The following is an 18,980-nucleotide window of genomic DNA, read 5'->3' as shown; positions in this document are numbered from 1 at the left end:
CCAGCATTCCCAGACAGCCTTTGGCTGTCCGGGCATGCTGGGAGTTGTAGTTTTGCAACATCTGGAGGGCAACAGTTTGGAGACCTTTACACAATGGTCTCCAAACTGTTCTCCTCCAGTTGTTGCAAAACTACAATTCCCAGCTTGCCCTTCGGCTGTCTGGGCATGCTGGGAGTTGTAGTTTTGCAACAACTGGAGGCACACTGGTTGGGAAACATTGTCTGTTTCCTAACTCAGTGTTTCCCAACCCATGTGCCTCCAGCTGTTGCAAAACTATAACTCCCAGTATGCACTGACAGACCATGCATGCAGGGAGTTGTAATTTTGCAACAGCTGGAGGCACACAGGTTGGGAAACACTGAGTTATGTAACAAACTCAGTTTTTTGCAACCAGTGTGCCTCCAGCTGTTGCATAACTACACGTCCCAGCATGCCCTTCTGTCACTGTATGCTGAGAGTTGTAGTTTTGCAACAGCTGGAGGTTTGCTCCCCCCCCAACCTCCCCCCCCCCCCCCCCATGTGAATGTACAGGGTATATTCACACGGACGGGGATTTACAGCAAGTTTCTCACTAAAAGTTTGAGATATCAGCAAATTTTCGGCTGCAGCTCAAACTCCCAGCGGGAAACTCGCTGTGAACCCCCACCCATGTGAATGTACCCTAAAAACACTACACTACATTAACACAAAATAAAGGGTAAAACACTACATATACACATACCCCTACACAGTCCCATCACCCTCCCCCCCCCCCCACACATACACACCAAATAAAAATGAAAAACATCTGGTACAGCACTGTTTCCAAAACGGAGCCTCCAGCTGTTGCAAAAAAACATCTCCCAGTATTGCCGGACAGCCACTGAATGTCCAGGCATGCTGGGGTTTTTTGCAACAGCTGGAGGTACCCTGTTTGGGAATCACTGATGTAGAATACCCCTATGTCCACCCCTATGCAAATCCCTAATTTTGGCCTCAAATGCGCATGGCGCTCTCTCACTTCGGAGCCCTGTCATATTTCAGGGCAACAGTTTAGGGCCACATATGGGTTATTTCCGTACTCGGGAGAAATTGCCTAACAAATTTTGGGGGGCTTTTTCTCCTTTTATCCCTTATGAAAAGGTAAAGTTAAAGTCTACTCCAGCATGTTATTGTAAAAAAAATAAAAAAAATTACAATAATTTGCTGGTTTTGCCCCATACTTTTCATTTCCACAAGAGGTAAAAGGAAAAACAGACCCAGAAAAAAATTGTAACGCAATTTCTTCTGAGTACGTAAATACCCCATATGTGGACGTAAAATGCTCTGCGGGCGCACAACAAGGCTCAGGAGTGAGAGCACCATGTACATTTGAGGGGATTTGCACAGGGGTGGCTGATCGTTACAGCCGTTCTGACTTAAAGACAAAATAAAACACCCCATTTGGGAAACTACACCCCTTAAGGAACGTAAGAAGAGGTATAGTGAGCCTTAACACCCCACAGGTGTTTGAAGAATTTTCACTGAATTTTAAAAATTTGTATTTTTTCACTAAAATGCTGGTGTTATCCCAAATTTTTCAATTTCACACGGGGTTATAGGAAACCCCACCCCCCCCCCTAAAAAAAAAAAAAAAAACTATTTGTAACCTCATATATGGATGTAAAGTGCTCTGCTGGCACACTACAGGGCTGAGAAGAGAAGGAGCGCCATTGGGCTTTTGGAGAAAGAATTTGGCTGGAATTGAAGGCCATGTGCGTTTACAAAGCCCCCAATGGTGACAGAACGGTGGACCCCCCCCCACGTGACCCCATTTTTGGAAACTACACCCCTCATAGAATGTAATAAGGGGTACAGTGAGCATTTACACCCCACAGGTGTCTGACAGATTTTTGGAACAGTGGTCCGTGAAAATGAAAAATTTAATTTTTTATTTGCATAGCCCACTGTTCCAAAAGTCTGTCAGACACCTGTGGGGTGTAAATGCTCACTGCACCCCTTATTACATTCCGTGAGGGGTGTAGTTTCCAAAATGGGGTCACATGTGGGCGGGGGGGTTCCACTGTTGTGACACCATGGGGCTTTGTAAACTCACATGGCCCCCGACTTCCATTCCAAACAGATTCTCTCTCCAAAAGCTCAAAAGCTCCTTCTCTTCTGAGCATTGTAGTTCGCCCGCAGAGCACTTTACATCCACATATGGGGTATGTCCATACTCAGAAGAAATGGGGTTACAAATTTTGAGGGGCATTTTCTCCTATTACTTCTTTTAATGAAATATTTTTCAATTTACACATCCGACTTTAACAAAAAGTTGTCAAACACCTGTGGGGTGGTAAGGCTCACTGTACCCCTTGTTACGTGTTGTCTATTTTCCTCACAAGTAGAGAGCTTCAAAGTTAGAAAAATGCAAAATTTTCTAATTTTTCATGACATTTTGGAATTTTTCACACAGAAATGATGCAAGTATTGACGAAAATGTATCACTATGATAAAGTAGTGATACAAAAAATATTCTGTGATTCAAATTCATAAATAAAAGCATCCCAGAGTTATTAATGCTTAAAGTGACAGTGACAGTGGACATGTGCAAAAAATGCTCTGGTCCTTAAGGCCAAAATGACCTCGGTCCTTAAGGGGTTAAAGGGGTATTCCAGGAATCAAAAAATAAGTATTTTTTTCTTTCAAAGACCTCTACCTGTTTGTCTCCAGTTTGGGTGTGGTTCTGCAGCTCAGTTCCATTGAAGTGTATGGAGCCAAGTTGTAATACCACACCCAACCTGGAGACAAGGAGGGTGCTGTCTTTGAAGGAAAAAAGGCTTGTTTTTTGATTCCTGGTATACCCCTTTAAACGCTATTTACTTTTTTAGGGTATTAGAAGGTCTATAAATTTATGAGCATTTTTCCAAACTTTCAAGGAAATTTCAAAGACATTCTGCCATAACTTTTTTATTAGGCCTTATTCTCTGGCAAACAAGCTGTACTTTTTATTGGCATTTTTGTGAAACATGCTACCTTTCAAATCATTTTTATTCTGCTGTTTTTGAGGCAGGGTAACAAAAATTAGCAATTATAGTGTCTCATCATTATTTTTACCTCACAATGGATGGTAAAAAAAGTTATGTTATCTTTATTCTGTGGGACTAACCGCCGGCACCAGCTGCCAATATTCTATGGCGTATCCCACAGAGGGAGAAATAGGTAGGACGCATGGGTACGTTCTGTTGCAGGAATGTACCAACTGCAAGGCCATACCCATATATCCCATAATGGGAAGGGGTTAAAGCATAAGCTTAAATTTATCAACAATAGAGGGAGCTATACTGAAATTAAGGAACACGTGAAAAGATAGTCCCTAGTCAGTGCACTGTAGTGCAAACCAGTAATTTTGTTACCAATAAATAACTCACAGTGATGGAATATATTACCAGGAAATTGTTCTTTGTGTTGTGAGCCACAATTTTGGTGCAAGGGCTCTGAGCCAGATGTTTTTTTTTTTTTTTTTCTGTCTAGAAACTAGACAAAATGAAAAATTCAAACCAACAAATCAATAAATTTTATCTATAGCCTGGTTCTTAAAGGAGATATCTCACCTAGAACATTTTTTTTCAAAATGCAAGAGAATGAAACAATAAACAAGACTCTTCTCTCCAGTGTCCTAGTATCTCGTTCCGCTCCTCCGCCACCTTCTTCCTGGTCTGGCCATGGTCAGCACGTAATGATACCGGTCAACAAATCAGCAACCAATGCCATGGCTCAATGCATTACACTGCCACTCAGCCTATCGCCGGCTAAGACGGGATATTGCTGCAGCTCGCAATTTGCTGACTGGCAGTGTGACGCGATGTACGAGGCCAGACCAGGAAGAAGAAGGTGGCGGAGGAGCGGAACGAGATACTAGGACACTGGAGGAGTGACGGAAGGTAAGTCTTCTTTATTGTTTTATTTTCTAGTAGCCCGGGCATTTTGGAAAAAATGTCTTGGTGAGACATCTTTAAAGGAGTACTCTGGTGGAAAACATTTTTTTTTAAATCAACTGGTGCCAGAAATGTAAACAGATTTGTAAATTACTTCTATTAAAAAACCTTAACCCTTCCAGTACTTATCAGCTGCTGTATAATACAGAGGAAGTTCTTTTCTTTTTGAATTTATTTTCTGTCTGACCACGGTGCTCTCTGCTGACACCTCTGTTCATGTCAGGGACTGTCCAGAGCAGGAGAGGTTTGCTATGGGGAATTGTTCCTGCTCTGGACAGTTTCTAACATGGACAGAGGTGTCAGGAGAGAGCACCCTGGACAGACAGAAAAGAAATTCAAAAATAAATGAACTTCCTCTGTATTATACAGCAGCTAAGTATGTGAAGAATTAAGATTTGTTAATAGAAGTAATTTACAAATCTGTTTAACTTTCTGGCACCAATTGATTAAAAAAAAAAATATTCCACCGGAGTACCCCTTTAAGGGACTTAGGTGCTGGTGGCTGTTGGGTGTGGAAAAAATCGTCATGATGCTACAGTGTATCTGGTGGCTGACCTGTGTCAATAGACACAGTAGACACAGTAGGGACAGTTTGTAGTAGGTTGGCTAGTGCCATGTCTGAGGCCATTTTCACATACAGTCAGGTCCATAAATATTGGGGCATCAACACAATTCTAAAATTTTTGGCTCTATACACTACCACAATGGATTTGAAAGGAAACAAACAAGGTGTGCTTTAACTGCAGACTGTCAGCTTTAATTTGAGGGTATTTACATCCAAATTAGGTGAACGGTGTAGGAATTACAACAGTTTGCATATGTGCCTCCCACTTGTTAAGGGACCAAAAGTAATGGGACAATTGGCTTCTCAGCTGTTCCATGGCCAGATGTGTGTTATTCCCTCATTATCCCAATTACAATGAGCAGATAAAAGGTCCAGAGTCCATTTCAAGTGTGCTATTTGCATTTGGAATCTGTTGCTGTTAACTCTCAAGATGAGTTACAAAGAGCTGTCACTATCAGAGAAGCAAGACATCATTAGACTGAAAAAAAACTAAACAAACCCTTCAGAGAGAGAGAGAGAGAGAGAGAGAGACAAAACGTTGCCAAAACAACAGTTTGGAACATTTTTAAAAAGAAGGAATGCACCAGTGAGCTCAGCAACACCAAAAGGCCTGGAAGACCAAGGAAAACAACTGTTGTGGATGACCAAAGAATTATTTCTCTGGAAAAGAAAACACCCTTCACAACAATTGCCAGATCAAGAACACTCTCCAGGAGGTAGGTGTATGTGTGTCAAAGTCAACAATCAACAGAAGACTTCACCAGAGTGAATACAGAGGGTTCACCACAAGATGGAAACCGTTGGTGAGCCTCAAAAACAGGATAGCCAGATTAGAGTTTGCCAAACGACATCTAAAAAAGCCTTCACAGTTCTGGAACAACATTCTATGGACAGATGGTGGTGGTAGTGTCATGGCGTGGGCAGGTATGGCTGCCAATGGAAATGCTTGCATTTATTAGTGATGTGACTGCTGACAAAAGCAGCAGGATGAATTCTGAAGTGTTTCGGGCAATATTATCTGCTCATATTCAGCAAAATGTTTCAGAACTCATTGGACAGCGCTTCACAGTGCAGATGGACAATGACCCAAAGCATACTGCAAAAGCAACCAAAGAGTTTATTAAGGGAAAGAAGTGGAATGTTACGCAATGTCCAAGTCAATCACCTGACCTGAGACCAAATGAGCATGCATTTCACCAGGGAAAATGCCCATAGAGCAAGCAGGAACGGAAGACAGTTGAAGAAGAGGCCTGGCAGAGCATCACAAGGGATGAAACCAAGCGTCTGGGGATTTGCAACCAAGTTTTAAAAAGTGAAAGTTTGCTTTATGATTATTATTCTGGACCATTACTTTTGGTGCCTTAACAAGTGGGAGGCACATATGCAAACTGTTGTAATTCCTACATCGTTCCCCTCATTTGGATGTAAATATCCTCAAATTAAAGCTGAGAATCTACAGTTAAAGCACATCTTGTTTGTTTAATTTCAAATCCATTGTGGTGGTGTATAAAGCCAAACATGTTAGAATTGTGTCTATGTCCCATTATTTATGGACCTGACTGTATCAATAATTTGGTCAATATTTGTAAGCCAAAACTAGGAGTAGATACAAAACAGATAAGAAATGTAAATCTTTCTATTTTACCTTTCTCTGTTTATGTTCCACTTCTGGTTCCTGTGTTGGAGAACTAGTCTGGAGTGCCCTAGTGTTTCCCTATATAACGGAAAAGAGAAAAAAGGGGATGCACAATGACCTGCTGTATCACACCAAAATAGATAACAACAAACAGTGATGCAAACCAATGATCTGCTACCAATAAATAACTCGATTGTACTGTAATGCAAACCAAAGATTGTGTATACAAATTTATGCTACACCCTAAGTCTGGTTCCAGTAAATGAATCACATCCATTGTGTTGATTAAGGAACGCATGAAAAATACATATGCAATAATGGCAAAAATTTTAACAATAAAATACAGAAAAACAATGAAACCACAAAGTATTGCTATAGAGCTAACCAGTAAAACGAATGGTTTTGGCACATAACAGATAGTAACAAACCTGCATAATACTCGCAGACCGTGTCCAGTTGGGCTAGGCAATTGTGCCAGCAGGTCTATGTCTGGCTGTTCTGTATCACCTCTCTTTTTCTCTTTGCCACTATACAGGATAGAACTAGAACACTTAGAGGAGTACTCCGGTTTACAAAAATGTATTCCCTATCCTTTGGCGGTTCGACCACTCAGACTCTCCCATCTCTATGGGAGAGCTGGATATACAGGGCTTGTGTATCTCTGGCTCTCCCAAAGAGATGCATGAAGGGGTCATATTGACCATTGCTTTTTGCTGAGAGAGCCAGTGCGCCATGCAGGAGATTGCAGGGAGTATGAGCAGTCAGACCCCCTGGGATCAGACATTTATCCAATATTCTTTGGATAGGGGGTCAATTTTAGTAAACTGGAGTATTCCAGGGGCATGGGATGGCCCTTATCAAGGCAGTAGTCTTGCAGATTTAACCAGGGCCTAAGTTGACTATCCCCTAGCTGTTGCCCATATTGCCTCAGTTTATGTGATTTTTGTATTTTGTATCAGTTTCGGTTGTAAAAATTTTTTTTTTTTTTGTTGAAATTGAACCTAATATCAGGCTGTCCTTATTCATCTATTCCATTTTCCACAAGCCGCACAATAAATCAAGAGGGTAAATAGTAGAAAATGGTATTTAGTCCAAATTCAAGTTTCTGTATAACTAGGACCCCTTTCAATAGGTTTTCCACTTAGGACAACCCCTGATCATATGCCATGTAAGTTAAATGGGTACTCCACTGGAAAACTTTTTTTAAAATCAACTGGTGCCAGAAAGTTAAACATATTACTTCTATTGAAAAATTTCAATCATTCCAGTACTTATTAGCTGCTATTTGCTCCACAGGAAGTTCTTTTCTTTTTGAATTTCCTTTCTGTCTGATCACAGTGCTCTCTGCTGACATCTGTGTCCATGCCAGGAACTGTCCAGAGCAGGAGAAAATCCCCATAGCAAACCTATCCTGCTCTGGACAGTTCCTAAAATGGACAGAGGTGTCAGCAGAGAGCACTGTGGTCAGACAGAAAATACATTTGAAAAGAAAATAACTTCCTGTGGAGCATATAGCAGCTGAAAAGTACTGGAAGGATTGCGATTTTTTAATAGTAATTTACAAATATGATAAGTACTGGAAGGAATAAAAAATTTGAATAAGTAATTTAAAAATATGTTTACGCTTCCGGCACCAGTTGATTTAAAAAAAAAAGTTTTCCAGTGGAGTACCCCTTTAAAGTAGGAAAGTGCTGCAAGGAATGGCTCCTACTCTATGGAATTACATGTTACAGTATTTTCAGTAGAAATAAGCAACAACCTGCAGCTTTCCAGGACAAGAGTTTTAGCTCATCACAAACACCTCCTTATTTAGAGAAAGGATTGTGCAGATGGGACAAACTGGACCAGTTTTTTTTTTTTTTTTTTTGGGACTGTTATTTAAAAATACATACAATATTAAAATTACTAAAACAAAGGCTGATGCTCTATTTTTTAGAATTAGGTCTGGTGTAACTAGATATCAAACAGGCCTTTATAATGTCTCTTCCAATTTTCTCCACAGTCAACTGTTTAGGAGGATACAACATCTATATATTATAAAACAAATCATCTACATATTACAGCAAGAATGACCTACATTTCGTTAACAGAGAGATCGCTCTATCACTGCTTGTTTTTTCTACCTCAGCAGCAGCGTGAGCTTCAGATAAAAATCTGGTCACATAGCGTCACTTGGTGGTTTAAGAGCGAAAACATTCTAAAAAAAGAAATCCTGTGAGCAAACCGTTAACAATTTACTGGAGAAAGTGCAGATAAAAAAAATAAAATAAATAGACAGTAGAAAACAAACAATAGAGAGAAAATAAGCAGTATAATCATATTATATAAATAGAAGTTTTTGCATAAATCTGTAAGTAAAAATTAAATGACATTTGATAAAAATTATAGGAGCCTCCAGAAATTAAAGGGGTATAATGATATGGCATAAGATATCTCACCGCGGGGGTCCCGCCGCTGGGGACCCCAGCAATCTTGTATTCGCCACCCACCTGTTTGAGCTGCACACCGTGGTGCCAGCTCACAAACAGCCGGGTGGCGACCACAGGGCCAGAGTATCGTGACGTCACGACTCAGGCAAATACAAGATTGCGGGAGTCCCCAACGGCGGGACCCCCGCGGTGAGACATCTTATCCCCTATCCTTTGGATAGGGGATAAGATGTCTCAGGGCTGGAGTACCCATTAAAAACGGTCCTAGATCTACCAGTATTGCTCTGGACTACAGACACTATTCAGCTATTACAGGTGTCCCCCTTTTTGTCATGTCGGGCCTAAAGGATTTAGGGGTAGGGAAGCCTGAGATATAGTCAAGCTACTAAAAAGTAGGAAACTGATGTGGCACGCTCTATGGTGGATCATGCCCAATTGGGTGCCATGTGTTGTGTTCTAGGCATTCTGCCAAGGTTTAGGGGGTACAGTGCGCGTGACCACTGAGGCTAGGCAGTCAGATGTGGCAGCGTAGTATTAGGAGAAAGCATAGGGGTGAATGTGTTTTATTTTAACCTTCCCTTCTAGCTGACCTTTTTTTTTTTTCTTAAAGCCCAGAAAACCCCACAAAATCACATTATTTTCCAACATACATTATACAACAATTTGCTGGTTACTACAGAATATGACCTGAAAATATGTCCTGGTCATGTGACAAGTGCAAAACTGATTTCTTAATAAGAGTCCTGTAAGTGTAATAAGTCCTGCACATGTGTGATTGTTTTTTTTTTCGCAACCTGAAGTTAAAGGGGTACTCCGCTGCTCGGCGTTTGGAACAAACTGTTCCAAACACTGGAGCCGGTGCCAGGAGCTCATCACATCATTGCCTGCCCCCTCATGACGCCACACCCTTCCCTGCCCCCTCAATGCAAGTCTATGGGAGGGGGCGTGACGGCTGTCACGCCCCCTCCCACAGGCTTGCATTGAGGGGGTGGGGCGTGATATCATAGCCACACACCCTCATGACATCACACCCCACCCCCTCAATGCAAGTTTATGGGAGGGGGCGTGACAGCTCCCGATGCCGGTTCCAGCTTTCGGAACAGTTTGTTCCAAATGCTGAGCAGCGGAGTACCCCTTTAAAGGCCATCAATATTAGACTGACAGGGGTGTATACTTTTAGTAACAGTGGTGCCCTGTCAGATTGAATGGGACAACACTGCAGTACCTTGCACTGCTGCTACTAATAATATCATGCAACTCACAGCAGAACAGGATATTGCAATGCAGCTGTATCATGGCACAGAGCACAGGAGGGTCTTCTCATCAGCACACTACACTTTATTTATAGAGCGATAAATGTAGGTTTCTGGATGTGGCCTATATTTATAACAATGTTATATGATATCATGGGCAAAACTGTAGCCCTAGGAGCTGCTATGGGGCCCAGAAGTTGAAGGGGCCTTGTCAGTTGCAAGAACATTGTACTTTTTTGTAGAGAACAGAAAGTTGGCGGCTTTCTGCTGTGGGCACTCGGATACGCATGACACCATTATCCATATATACAATTATTACTACAGTTTTAGTTTCCTGTCATTAGTTTGTGGGGGCCTCTCTCATTGTTCTGTAGAGTCCTATGAATTTAGTTATTCCAATTATTCTCTAAGATTGCAAAAAATGCCTCTGCACAGACACAGCTAAAGTAACAAGAGCAACCTGTACGTTGTACCTCGTTTTCGCCATTTCAGCTGAGGCTGTGTGCACTTTCTTCATGCATAGACGCAGGGGTACAAACACATAGTAGAGACATGTTTGGAAGATTAAAGGGGTATTCCAGGATTTTTTTTATTTGACTATCCCCTTAAGGACGCAGGACGTAAATGTACGTCCTGGTGCGGTGGTACTTAACGCACCAGGACGTACATTTATGTCCTGTGCATAACCGCGGGCATCGGAGCGATGCCCGTATCATGCGCGGCTGATCCCGGCTGCTGATCGCAGCCAGGGACCCGCCGGCAATGGCCGACGCCCACGATCTCGCGGGCATCCGCCATTAACCCCTCAGGTGCCGGGATCAATACAGATCCCGGCATCTGCGGCAGTGCGCGATTTGAATGAATGATCGGATCACCCGCAGCGCTGCTGCGGGGATCCGATCATTCAGAACGCCGCACGGAGGTCCCCTTTCCTTCCTCCGTCCGGCTCCCGGCGTCTCCTGCTCTGGTCTGAGATCGAGCAGACCAGAGCAGAAGATGACCGATAACACTGATCTGTTCTATGTCCTATATATATAACAGATCAGTATTAGCAATCATGGTATTGCCATGAATAGTCCCCTATGGGGACTATTCAAGTGTAAAAAAAAATGTAAAAAAAATGTCAAAGTAAAAGTAAAAAAAAAGTGAAAAATCCCCTCCCCCAATAAAAAAGTAAAACGTCCGTTTTTTCCTATTTTACCCCCAAAAAGCGACATATAGACATATTTGGTATCACCGCGTGCGTAAATGTCCAAACTATTAAAATAAAATGTTAATGATCCTGTACGGTGAACGGCGTGAACGAAAAAAAAAAAGTCCAAAATTCCTACTTTTTTAATACATTTTATTAAAAAAAAAATTATAAAAAATGTATTAAAAGTTTTTTATATGCAAATGTAGTATCAAAAAAAGTACAGATCATGGCGCAAAAAATGAGCCCCCATACTGCCGCTTATACGGAAAAATAAAACAGTTAGAGGTCATCAAAATAAAGGGATTATAAACGTACTAATTTGGTTAAAAAGTTTGTGATTTTTTTAAAGCACAACAATAATAGAAAAGTACGTAACAATGGGTATCATTTTAATTGTATTGACCCTCAGAATAAGGAACACACGTCATTTTTACCATAAATTGTACGGCGTGAAAACGAAACCTTCCAAAATTAGCAAAATTGCATTTTTCGTTTTAATTTCCCCACAAAAATAGTGTTTTTTGGTTGCGACATACATTTTATGATATAATGAGTTATGTCATTACAAAGGACAACTGGTCGCGCAAAAAACAAGTCCTCATACTAGTCTGTGGATGAAAATATAAAAGAGTTATGATTTTTAGAAGGCGAGGAGGAAAAAATGAAAACGTAAAAATTAAAGTTCTTAAGGCCAAAATGGTCTGAGTCCTTAAGGGGCTATGCTACGGGGGTTGTAAAGTTAGTGTAGTTCATAATATAGTGTCTGTACCTGTGTATGATGGTTTTCTCACAATTCTTCTGTGATTTTCACCCCAATATTTATTTTAACAGCATACAAAATTACTGTTGTCTCAGATTTTTCCCAGCTTGCAATGCAGCCAAGACCTGACCTCACTAGTCAGCTGATGACAGGGAGCCTGTCTGCTTCAATGGGTGGAGGGATCACTTGGTGGGAGAGAGATCAATCTGCAACTAATACAACAACTGTAGGCACCCTGATTGAAAACCACAGGTCTTTTGAATGGATGAAACTAATTTATGTTTCAATGGGTGAGGTGGCTGATATGTGGGAGGAAGGAAAATGGAATTATGGGATTTGTAAGCAAAAGAAGAAAAGTCAAACAGGAAATACCAGTTCACAAAAAGCTAGCCACAGTGTTATGGTAATCTCACAACATAGCCATTTAGCCCCAAGACTAGCACAGATCCTTCCTAAGCATGTCCATTACTTTCTGCCAAGTATGTACTAAAATCCCCTTATGGTGGATAACCCCTTTAAGTTTAATATTGAGACAAATGTAGACAGTATCTAATCTACATTTATCCCAATATAAGAATAAAAGGGTGTGTTCACACGTATGCAGATTTGATGCGCAGGATTTGATGCACAGGATTTTCTGCTGAAGATTTCAATGTAAACTAAATGACTGAGTACAGCTTCTAATCTGCGGTTACAAATCCTGCGCATCAAATCAGCGCACGATCCTGGAGGTGTGAACATACCCTAATGGTGATTTGTGACAGACAGAGAGGATAGGATATGTCAGCCTTGTACTCTGTATTATGATGAAACCTGTCCTGCTGTAAGCTAGGACAAGTTTTGGCTGTAGCAAAGTGACAGTGACCATTTTTAATAACTTTAACATTATCCCCTCGACAAAACAAGCACATCTAAATGGTATTAAGAAAAACCTTTATGGTAATATATATACTATACCTGATATTATCTAGTTTTCTTCATTTCCCACAGAACTCCTTTAAAGGGTTACTATTATTTAATAAAACTTTTGACATGTTGCCTAGACTTGTCAAAAGTTTTGATTTCACTTAAAGGGGTACTCCTCTGGAAAACATTTTCTTTTAAATCAACTGGTGCCAGAAAGTTAAACAGATTTGTAAATTACTTATATTAAAAAAAATCTTAATCCTTCCAGTACTTATCAGCTGCTGTATGCTCCACAGGAAGTTCTTTTCTTTTTGAATTTCCTTTCTGCCTGACCACAGTGCTCTCTGCTGACACCTCTGTCCATTTTAGGAACTGTCCAGAGTAGAAGCCAATCCCAATAGCAAACCTATTCTGCTCTGGATAGTTCCTGATATGGACAGAGGTGTCAGCAGAGAGCACTGTAGTCAGACAGAAAGGAAATTCGAAAAGAAAAGAACTTCGTCTGTAGTTTACAGAGGCTGATAAGTACTGGAGGGATTACAATTTTTTTAATAGAAGTAATTTACAAATTTGTTTAACTTTCTGGCACCAGTTGATATAAAAGTAAATGTTTCCCAGTGGAGAAGCCTTTTAAGACCAGCTACAATTGCTATTTATAAAGTTTGCGCAGCGCGTGCCTCACTATCCGGCAGTAAAGCAAATCCGACCATTTCGCTATAGAAGTCTATGCAGCAAAAAGGTTGTATCTGCCAGCCACCCAGGGAGTCGAGCTCGATATTGCACACTTCGCTGACTTATAACTAGCGATCGCAGGAGTGAGAGTAAAACTTTTGACATGTCTGGGCCATTGTCAAAAGTTCTTTTAATTTATAATTAAGGTAGACTATAACTCTGTAGACTATTTACAGTACAACATATATATCCAAAAACTAAAAAAAACTGCATTCTCTGTTGACACAATCAATATCTAATACACTTGTACTTGTAAAGACAAAAAAACTGGTTCTCATTGAGGACAAAAGCATTTAAGAATATATATGCTTGTATTGCCATCTAGTGGACCATGCCAATAAATGTCATTAGGCACTTAACATCTTCTGCCACATGATACATTGTTGATAAATATGAAAACATACATATTTTTGGATATGGACTAAATACAAAATGTCATTCATCGTAGTCCGGGGACATCGGTGGAATCGACGTCTTCAAGGAGCGCTCGGAGGCTACACCGGTAGTTTCGCGGGATCTACCCACTTCATCCGGCCTCTTGAGGCCGGATGAAGTGGGTAGATCCGGCGAAACTACCGGTGTAGCCTCCGAGCGCTCCTTGAAGACGCCGATTCCACCGATGTCCCCGGACTCCGATGAATGACAGCCATAGCCTAGCGGTGAGTGCATACTACCTTTCTTTTTCAAAGTTACTACTATACTTCAGTTTCTTTGTATGCACCCCGCAGGTGGCATATCTATATGAATACCCGGACCGTCATATCCATGTGTATGTCTCCATATAGTTTGAAAACAGATTAGGAGTGGATATTCACCTTGTGAGTGCCCCGTTTGTTCTTCAATATTGTAGTCTAAATACAAAATGCTTGACGATATACTGTATAATCAGTTAGAATAGATGTAATTGAGAAAAGGAAACAAAATTAAATCCCATTGATTTTGATCTATTGTATTCATTTAGATCATATAAAACTATGAATGAACTGTGAACTATGGCGTGAATGAACTTTGAAACATGTTATTTTAACCGTTTGTATAACAGTATATACAGCCAAATGTCCTGTATACATAGCCCATTCTATGAATGAACTTTGTACCTATGTTTTACAGATCCATAATATAGCACCAAACCCTGCTATGCACCCATACAGTACCATCGTATGCCCCTGCTAAGCTGCCCCAGTGAAACCTTATTTTATAAAAACAGAATGTGACTGGGTACCACTACTCTATCAGCTGCAATGCACTAGAATACTGGCTTTTGTAACTTTTCCTACTAGGCAATCCAAAGCAAGCAATGTGTTCATTACTATACAGAGTATGTAAATCTGGACTAATACTGTACTTGTATAACAGCTGCAATGTCACACTTCAGCAAGCTCACATGTATGCGCATAGCTTGTGATGCATATGCAAATTGCAGTGCAGGGAAAATGTCTTGCATAATAACATGGCTCATCCTGGAACCTAGGAAAATGCTAAAATACGTTGTCTACCCTGCCAAAAGAGTAAATGTAAGGCTCCTTTGAGATGTATTCATACAGTCTCATTATTTAAAGCGTACCCGTCAGATCCAACAATTTTTTTTTTCATAAACTATTTCTCCCGTTTCTATCTTCCATCACAAAATAACGGCCGTTATTAATAACGGCTATAACGGGTTAAAATGGCTATTAGAAAAATCCCATAGACTATAATGGGATTTTCTAACTGCCGTATAGGATTTTGTAACTGTTGTTTTACTGCCGATTTTCTGACGGAACTTCAAAAACGGAGTAATAATGTAGTGTGAAAGGGGCCTTATAAAATCAAGGCTGTGTCCAAGCTCTCTCCTGTCTGAAGGCACTTCTCTGTGCTCTCTCCTGTCTGATAGCACTCCTATGTGCTCTCCCCTGTCTGATAGTACTCCTCTGTGCTCTCTCCTGTCTGATAGCACTCCTCTGTGCTCTCTCCTGTCTGATAGTACTCCTCTGTGCTCTCTCCTGTCTGATAGCACCCCTCTGTGCACTCTTCTGTCTGATAGTACTCCTCTATTCTCTCCCCTGTCTGATAGCACTCTTCTCTGCTCTCTCCTGTCTGGTAATACTCCTCTGTGCTCTCTCTCCTGTCTGATAGAACCACTCTGTGCTCTCTCCTGCCTGATAGTACTCCTCTATGCTCTCTCCTGTCTGATAGCACTCCTCTGTGCTCTCTCCTGTCTGATATTACTCCTCTATGCTCTCTCCTGTCTGATAGCACTCCTCTGTGCTCTCTCCTGTCTGATAGCACTCCTCTGTGCTCTCTTCTGTCTGATAGTACTCCTCTATGCTCTCTCCTGTCTGATAGCACTCCTCTGTGCTCTCTTTTGTCTGATAGGACAAGAGAGAGCACGGAGGAGTCCTATCAGACAGAAGAGAGCACAGAGGAGTGCTATCAGACAGGGGAGAGCACAGTGGAGTCCTATCAGGAGTAACAAAGACAACAGTTCATCTGGTGTAACTTTGTCCTCAATCTGACACTCTAAATTAGACAACCACACAGCTAATGTTTTAGTCATATACAGTCATGGCTGTAAATGTTGGCACCCCTGAAATTTTTCAAGAAAATGAAGTATTTCTAACAGAAAAGGATTGCAGTAACACATGTTTTGCTATACACATGTTTTTTCCTTTTGTGTGTATTGAAACTTAATCAAAAAAGGGAGGAAAAAAAGCAAATTGAACATAATGTCAAACCAAACTCAAAAAATGGCCTGGAAAAAATTATTGGCACCCTTTCAAAACTTTTGGAAAATAAGATTGTTTTAAGGTTTCAAGCATGTGATGCTCTTTAAACTCACTTTGCGCAAGTAACAGGTGTGAGCAATATAAAAATGACAACTGAAAGCAGATAAAAACGAGAGAAGTTTACTTAGTCTTTGCATTGTGTGTCTGTGTGTGCCACACTAAGCATGGACAACAGAAAGAGAAGAGAACAGTCTGAGGACTTGAGAACCAAAATTGTGGGAAAATATCAACAATCTCAAGGTTACAAGTCCATCTCACAAGGTCTAGATTTGCCTTTGTCCACAGTGCGCAACATTATAAAGAAGTTTGCAACCCATGGCACTGTAGCTAATCTCCCTGGGTGTGGACGGAAGATAAAAATTGATGAATGGTGTCAACGCAGGATAGTCCGGATGGTGGATAAGCAGCCCCAAACAAGTTCTGAAGATATTAAAGCTGTCCTGCAGGCTCAGGGTGCATCAGTGTCAGCCTGAACTATCCATCGATAGTTAAATGAAATGAAACACTATGCAGGAGTCCCAGGAGGACCCCACTGCTGACAGAGGCATAAAAAAGCAAGACTAAATTTTTCTACAATGAACGTAAGCCAAAATCCTTCTGGGAAAACGTCTTGTGGACAGATGAGACCAAAATAGAGCTTTTTGGTAAAGCACATCATTCTACTGTTTTACCGAAAACAGAATGAGGCCTACAAAGAAATGACCACAGTACCTACAGGGAAATATGGTGAAGTTTCAATGATGTTTTGGGGTTGTCTTGCTTCCTCTGGCACTGGGTGCCTTGAATGTGTGCAAGGCATCATGAAATCTAAGGATTACCAATGGATTTTTGGTCGCACTGTACAGCCCAGTGTCAGAAAGCTGGGTTTGTGTCCAAGGTCTTGGGTCTTCCAGCAGGGCAATGACCCCAAACATACGTCAAAAATTACCCAGAAATTGAGGGCTACAAAGTGCTGGAGAGTTCTGAAGTGGCCAGCAATGAGTCCAGATCTAAATTCCATTGAACACCTGTGGAGAGATCTTAAAATTACTGTTGGGAAAAGGCGCCCTTCCAATAAGAGAGACCTGGAGCAGTTTGCAAAGGAAGAGTGGTCCAACATTCCGGCTGAGAGGTGTAAGAAGCTTATTGATGGTTATAGGAAGCGACTGATTTCAGTTATTTTTCCAAAGGGTGTGCAATCAAATATTAAGTTAAGGGTGCCAATAATATTGTCCAGACCATTTTTGGAGTTTGGTGTGACATTATGTCCAATTTGCTTTTTTTTCTCCCTTTTTTGGTTCAGTTCCAATGCACACAATGGGAATAAACATGTGTATAGCAAAACATGTGTTACTGCAATCCTTTTCTGTGAGAAATACTTCATTTTCTTGAAAAATTTGTGGGGTGCTAACATTTGGCCTTGACTGTATGTTATAGCAATATTAGGCTTCAATGGTTAACTACTAGCTTCCCAGCTCTTTTTAAAGAACTTTCAGCTTTTTTGTCCATATGGTCATTAAGAAACCCCAAATCTTCAAAGGAATGTCTAGACTTTTCTAAAAACTTTTGTGATAGAACATCTAGTTTAGGAGGTCTATTTCAGGTAGAGAATGTGGCATCATCAAAGAGATACTTCCTCTCAACTGCCCTTAGAATGAAAGCCTTTCTGTCTAGTATTCTCCATTACTTATTAATAGAGAACAGCATTCTTATGTACTGGGAATACTCTTCTATGCCGACTATGTAGACCTTTAAACATAAGTGGGGGGACTTATCAGTAGTGTGGGTTTGTATTTCACATGTTGTTTTGCACCCCATTCTGTATAGCCCTTTTCATTTATTAATGTGTTTCACGGTATCCAGAATTTGGGAGCATCCAAATCTTTACCTCACAACTTACACTCTGGAATAGAGGAAAGATGGAGGCTCATGTCACTCATTGTGAAGACTCCAGGAAGACACTAGAGGTCATATCGACCCTTTTTAGTTCCTAGAGACACATTTTCCCAGAGTGATGAACCTAGCTGTTAGTGTCTGCAGCAACCAAGATGTGACCCAATCTACATCTACAAGCACAGGCCGAGCCATAACATCAGAGGCAACCATGGTGGCTGAGGGGAATCGATCTGAAAATTCACCTTCTTGTAATGAGACAGAGTGTGTGGCTTACCAACTCAGCCAGAGCTGATACCCTGCCAGTTACTGAAGGAATCAAAAGGAAACATCAGACCACAGCCTGTCCCAAATATTAAAGAGTACATGCCACCAAACCAAACTTTTAATATATTTTTCCTTATGTAACATTGCGCAATGGCAGAATATCCCCTAGTACCCCAAAATACATGGGTTTAAAAAACTAATTAAAAAGTTCAATCTACCCCAAAAATGGTACCAATAAAAATAACAACTCAGTGCACAAAAAAATATTTCCTACACAGCTCTGTAGAAATGGCAGATAAAGCTATTTTTTAGATTTTGCTTTTTTTTTTCACAGTAAAAACACAAACTATATAAATGTAATATTACTGTAATAGCACTGATCTTCACATTAAAGTTAGTGTGTAAATTTTGAACTTTTTTTTCATTCAATTTTATTTCATAATACATTATATGGTAAAACAAAGGGTGTCATTACAAAATACAATTGGTCTCTCTGTACCTCCTACAGGTAAGTAGCAGAAAAAAAATGAAAGGAAAAAAAAATCGCTGCAGTGGGAACGGGTGAAGTCAAGCCAAAAAACAAGAGATTTAAGCTGTTTCTGTATGTAGAATACAACCAACTGCCTCTGAGAACCAATAATCCC

General features: G+C 40.7%; 1 protein-coding gene across 5 annotated transcripts in view; it reads right to left on the bottom strand.

Moving 5' to 3' along the window:
* PPFIA2 (PTPRF interacting protein alpha 2) overlaps positions 1-18,980 on the bottom strand; it is a 398,714-nt gene that overhangs the window by 313,710 nt on the left and 66,024 nt on the right. For 3 of the 5 annotated variants that reach the window (XM_056574441.1, XM_056574435.1, XM_056574437.1), the window contains exon 3: positions 6,167-6,235. The exons of the other annotated variants lie outside the window; for them this stretch is intronic. In XM_056574441.1, the coding sequence (XP_056430416.1) occupies positions 6,167-6,235 (69 nt within the window). The remainder of the gene's footprint in view (positions 1-6,166; positions 6,236-18,980) is intronic. 5 annotated transcript variants of the gene reach the window in all.

Source organism: Hyla sarda, chromosome 4 (assembly GCF_029499605.1).
Source record: "Hyla sarda isolate aHylSar1 chromosome 4, aHylSar1.hap1, whole genome shotgun sequence".
NCBI classification, from domain to species: domain Eukaryota; kingdom Metazoa; phylum Chordata; class Amphibia; order Anura; family Hylidae; genus Hyla; species Hyla sarda.
Note: the sequence above shows the minus strand (reverse complement) of the source record. Positions and strands in the feature narration are given on the sequence as shown.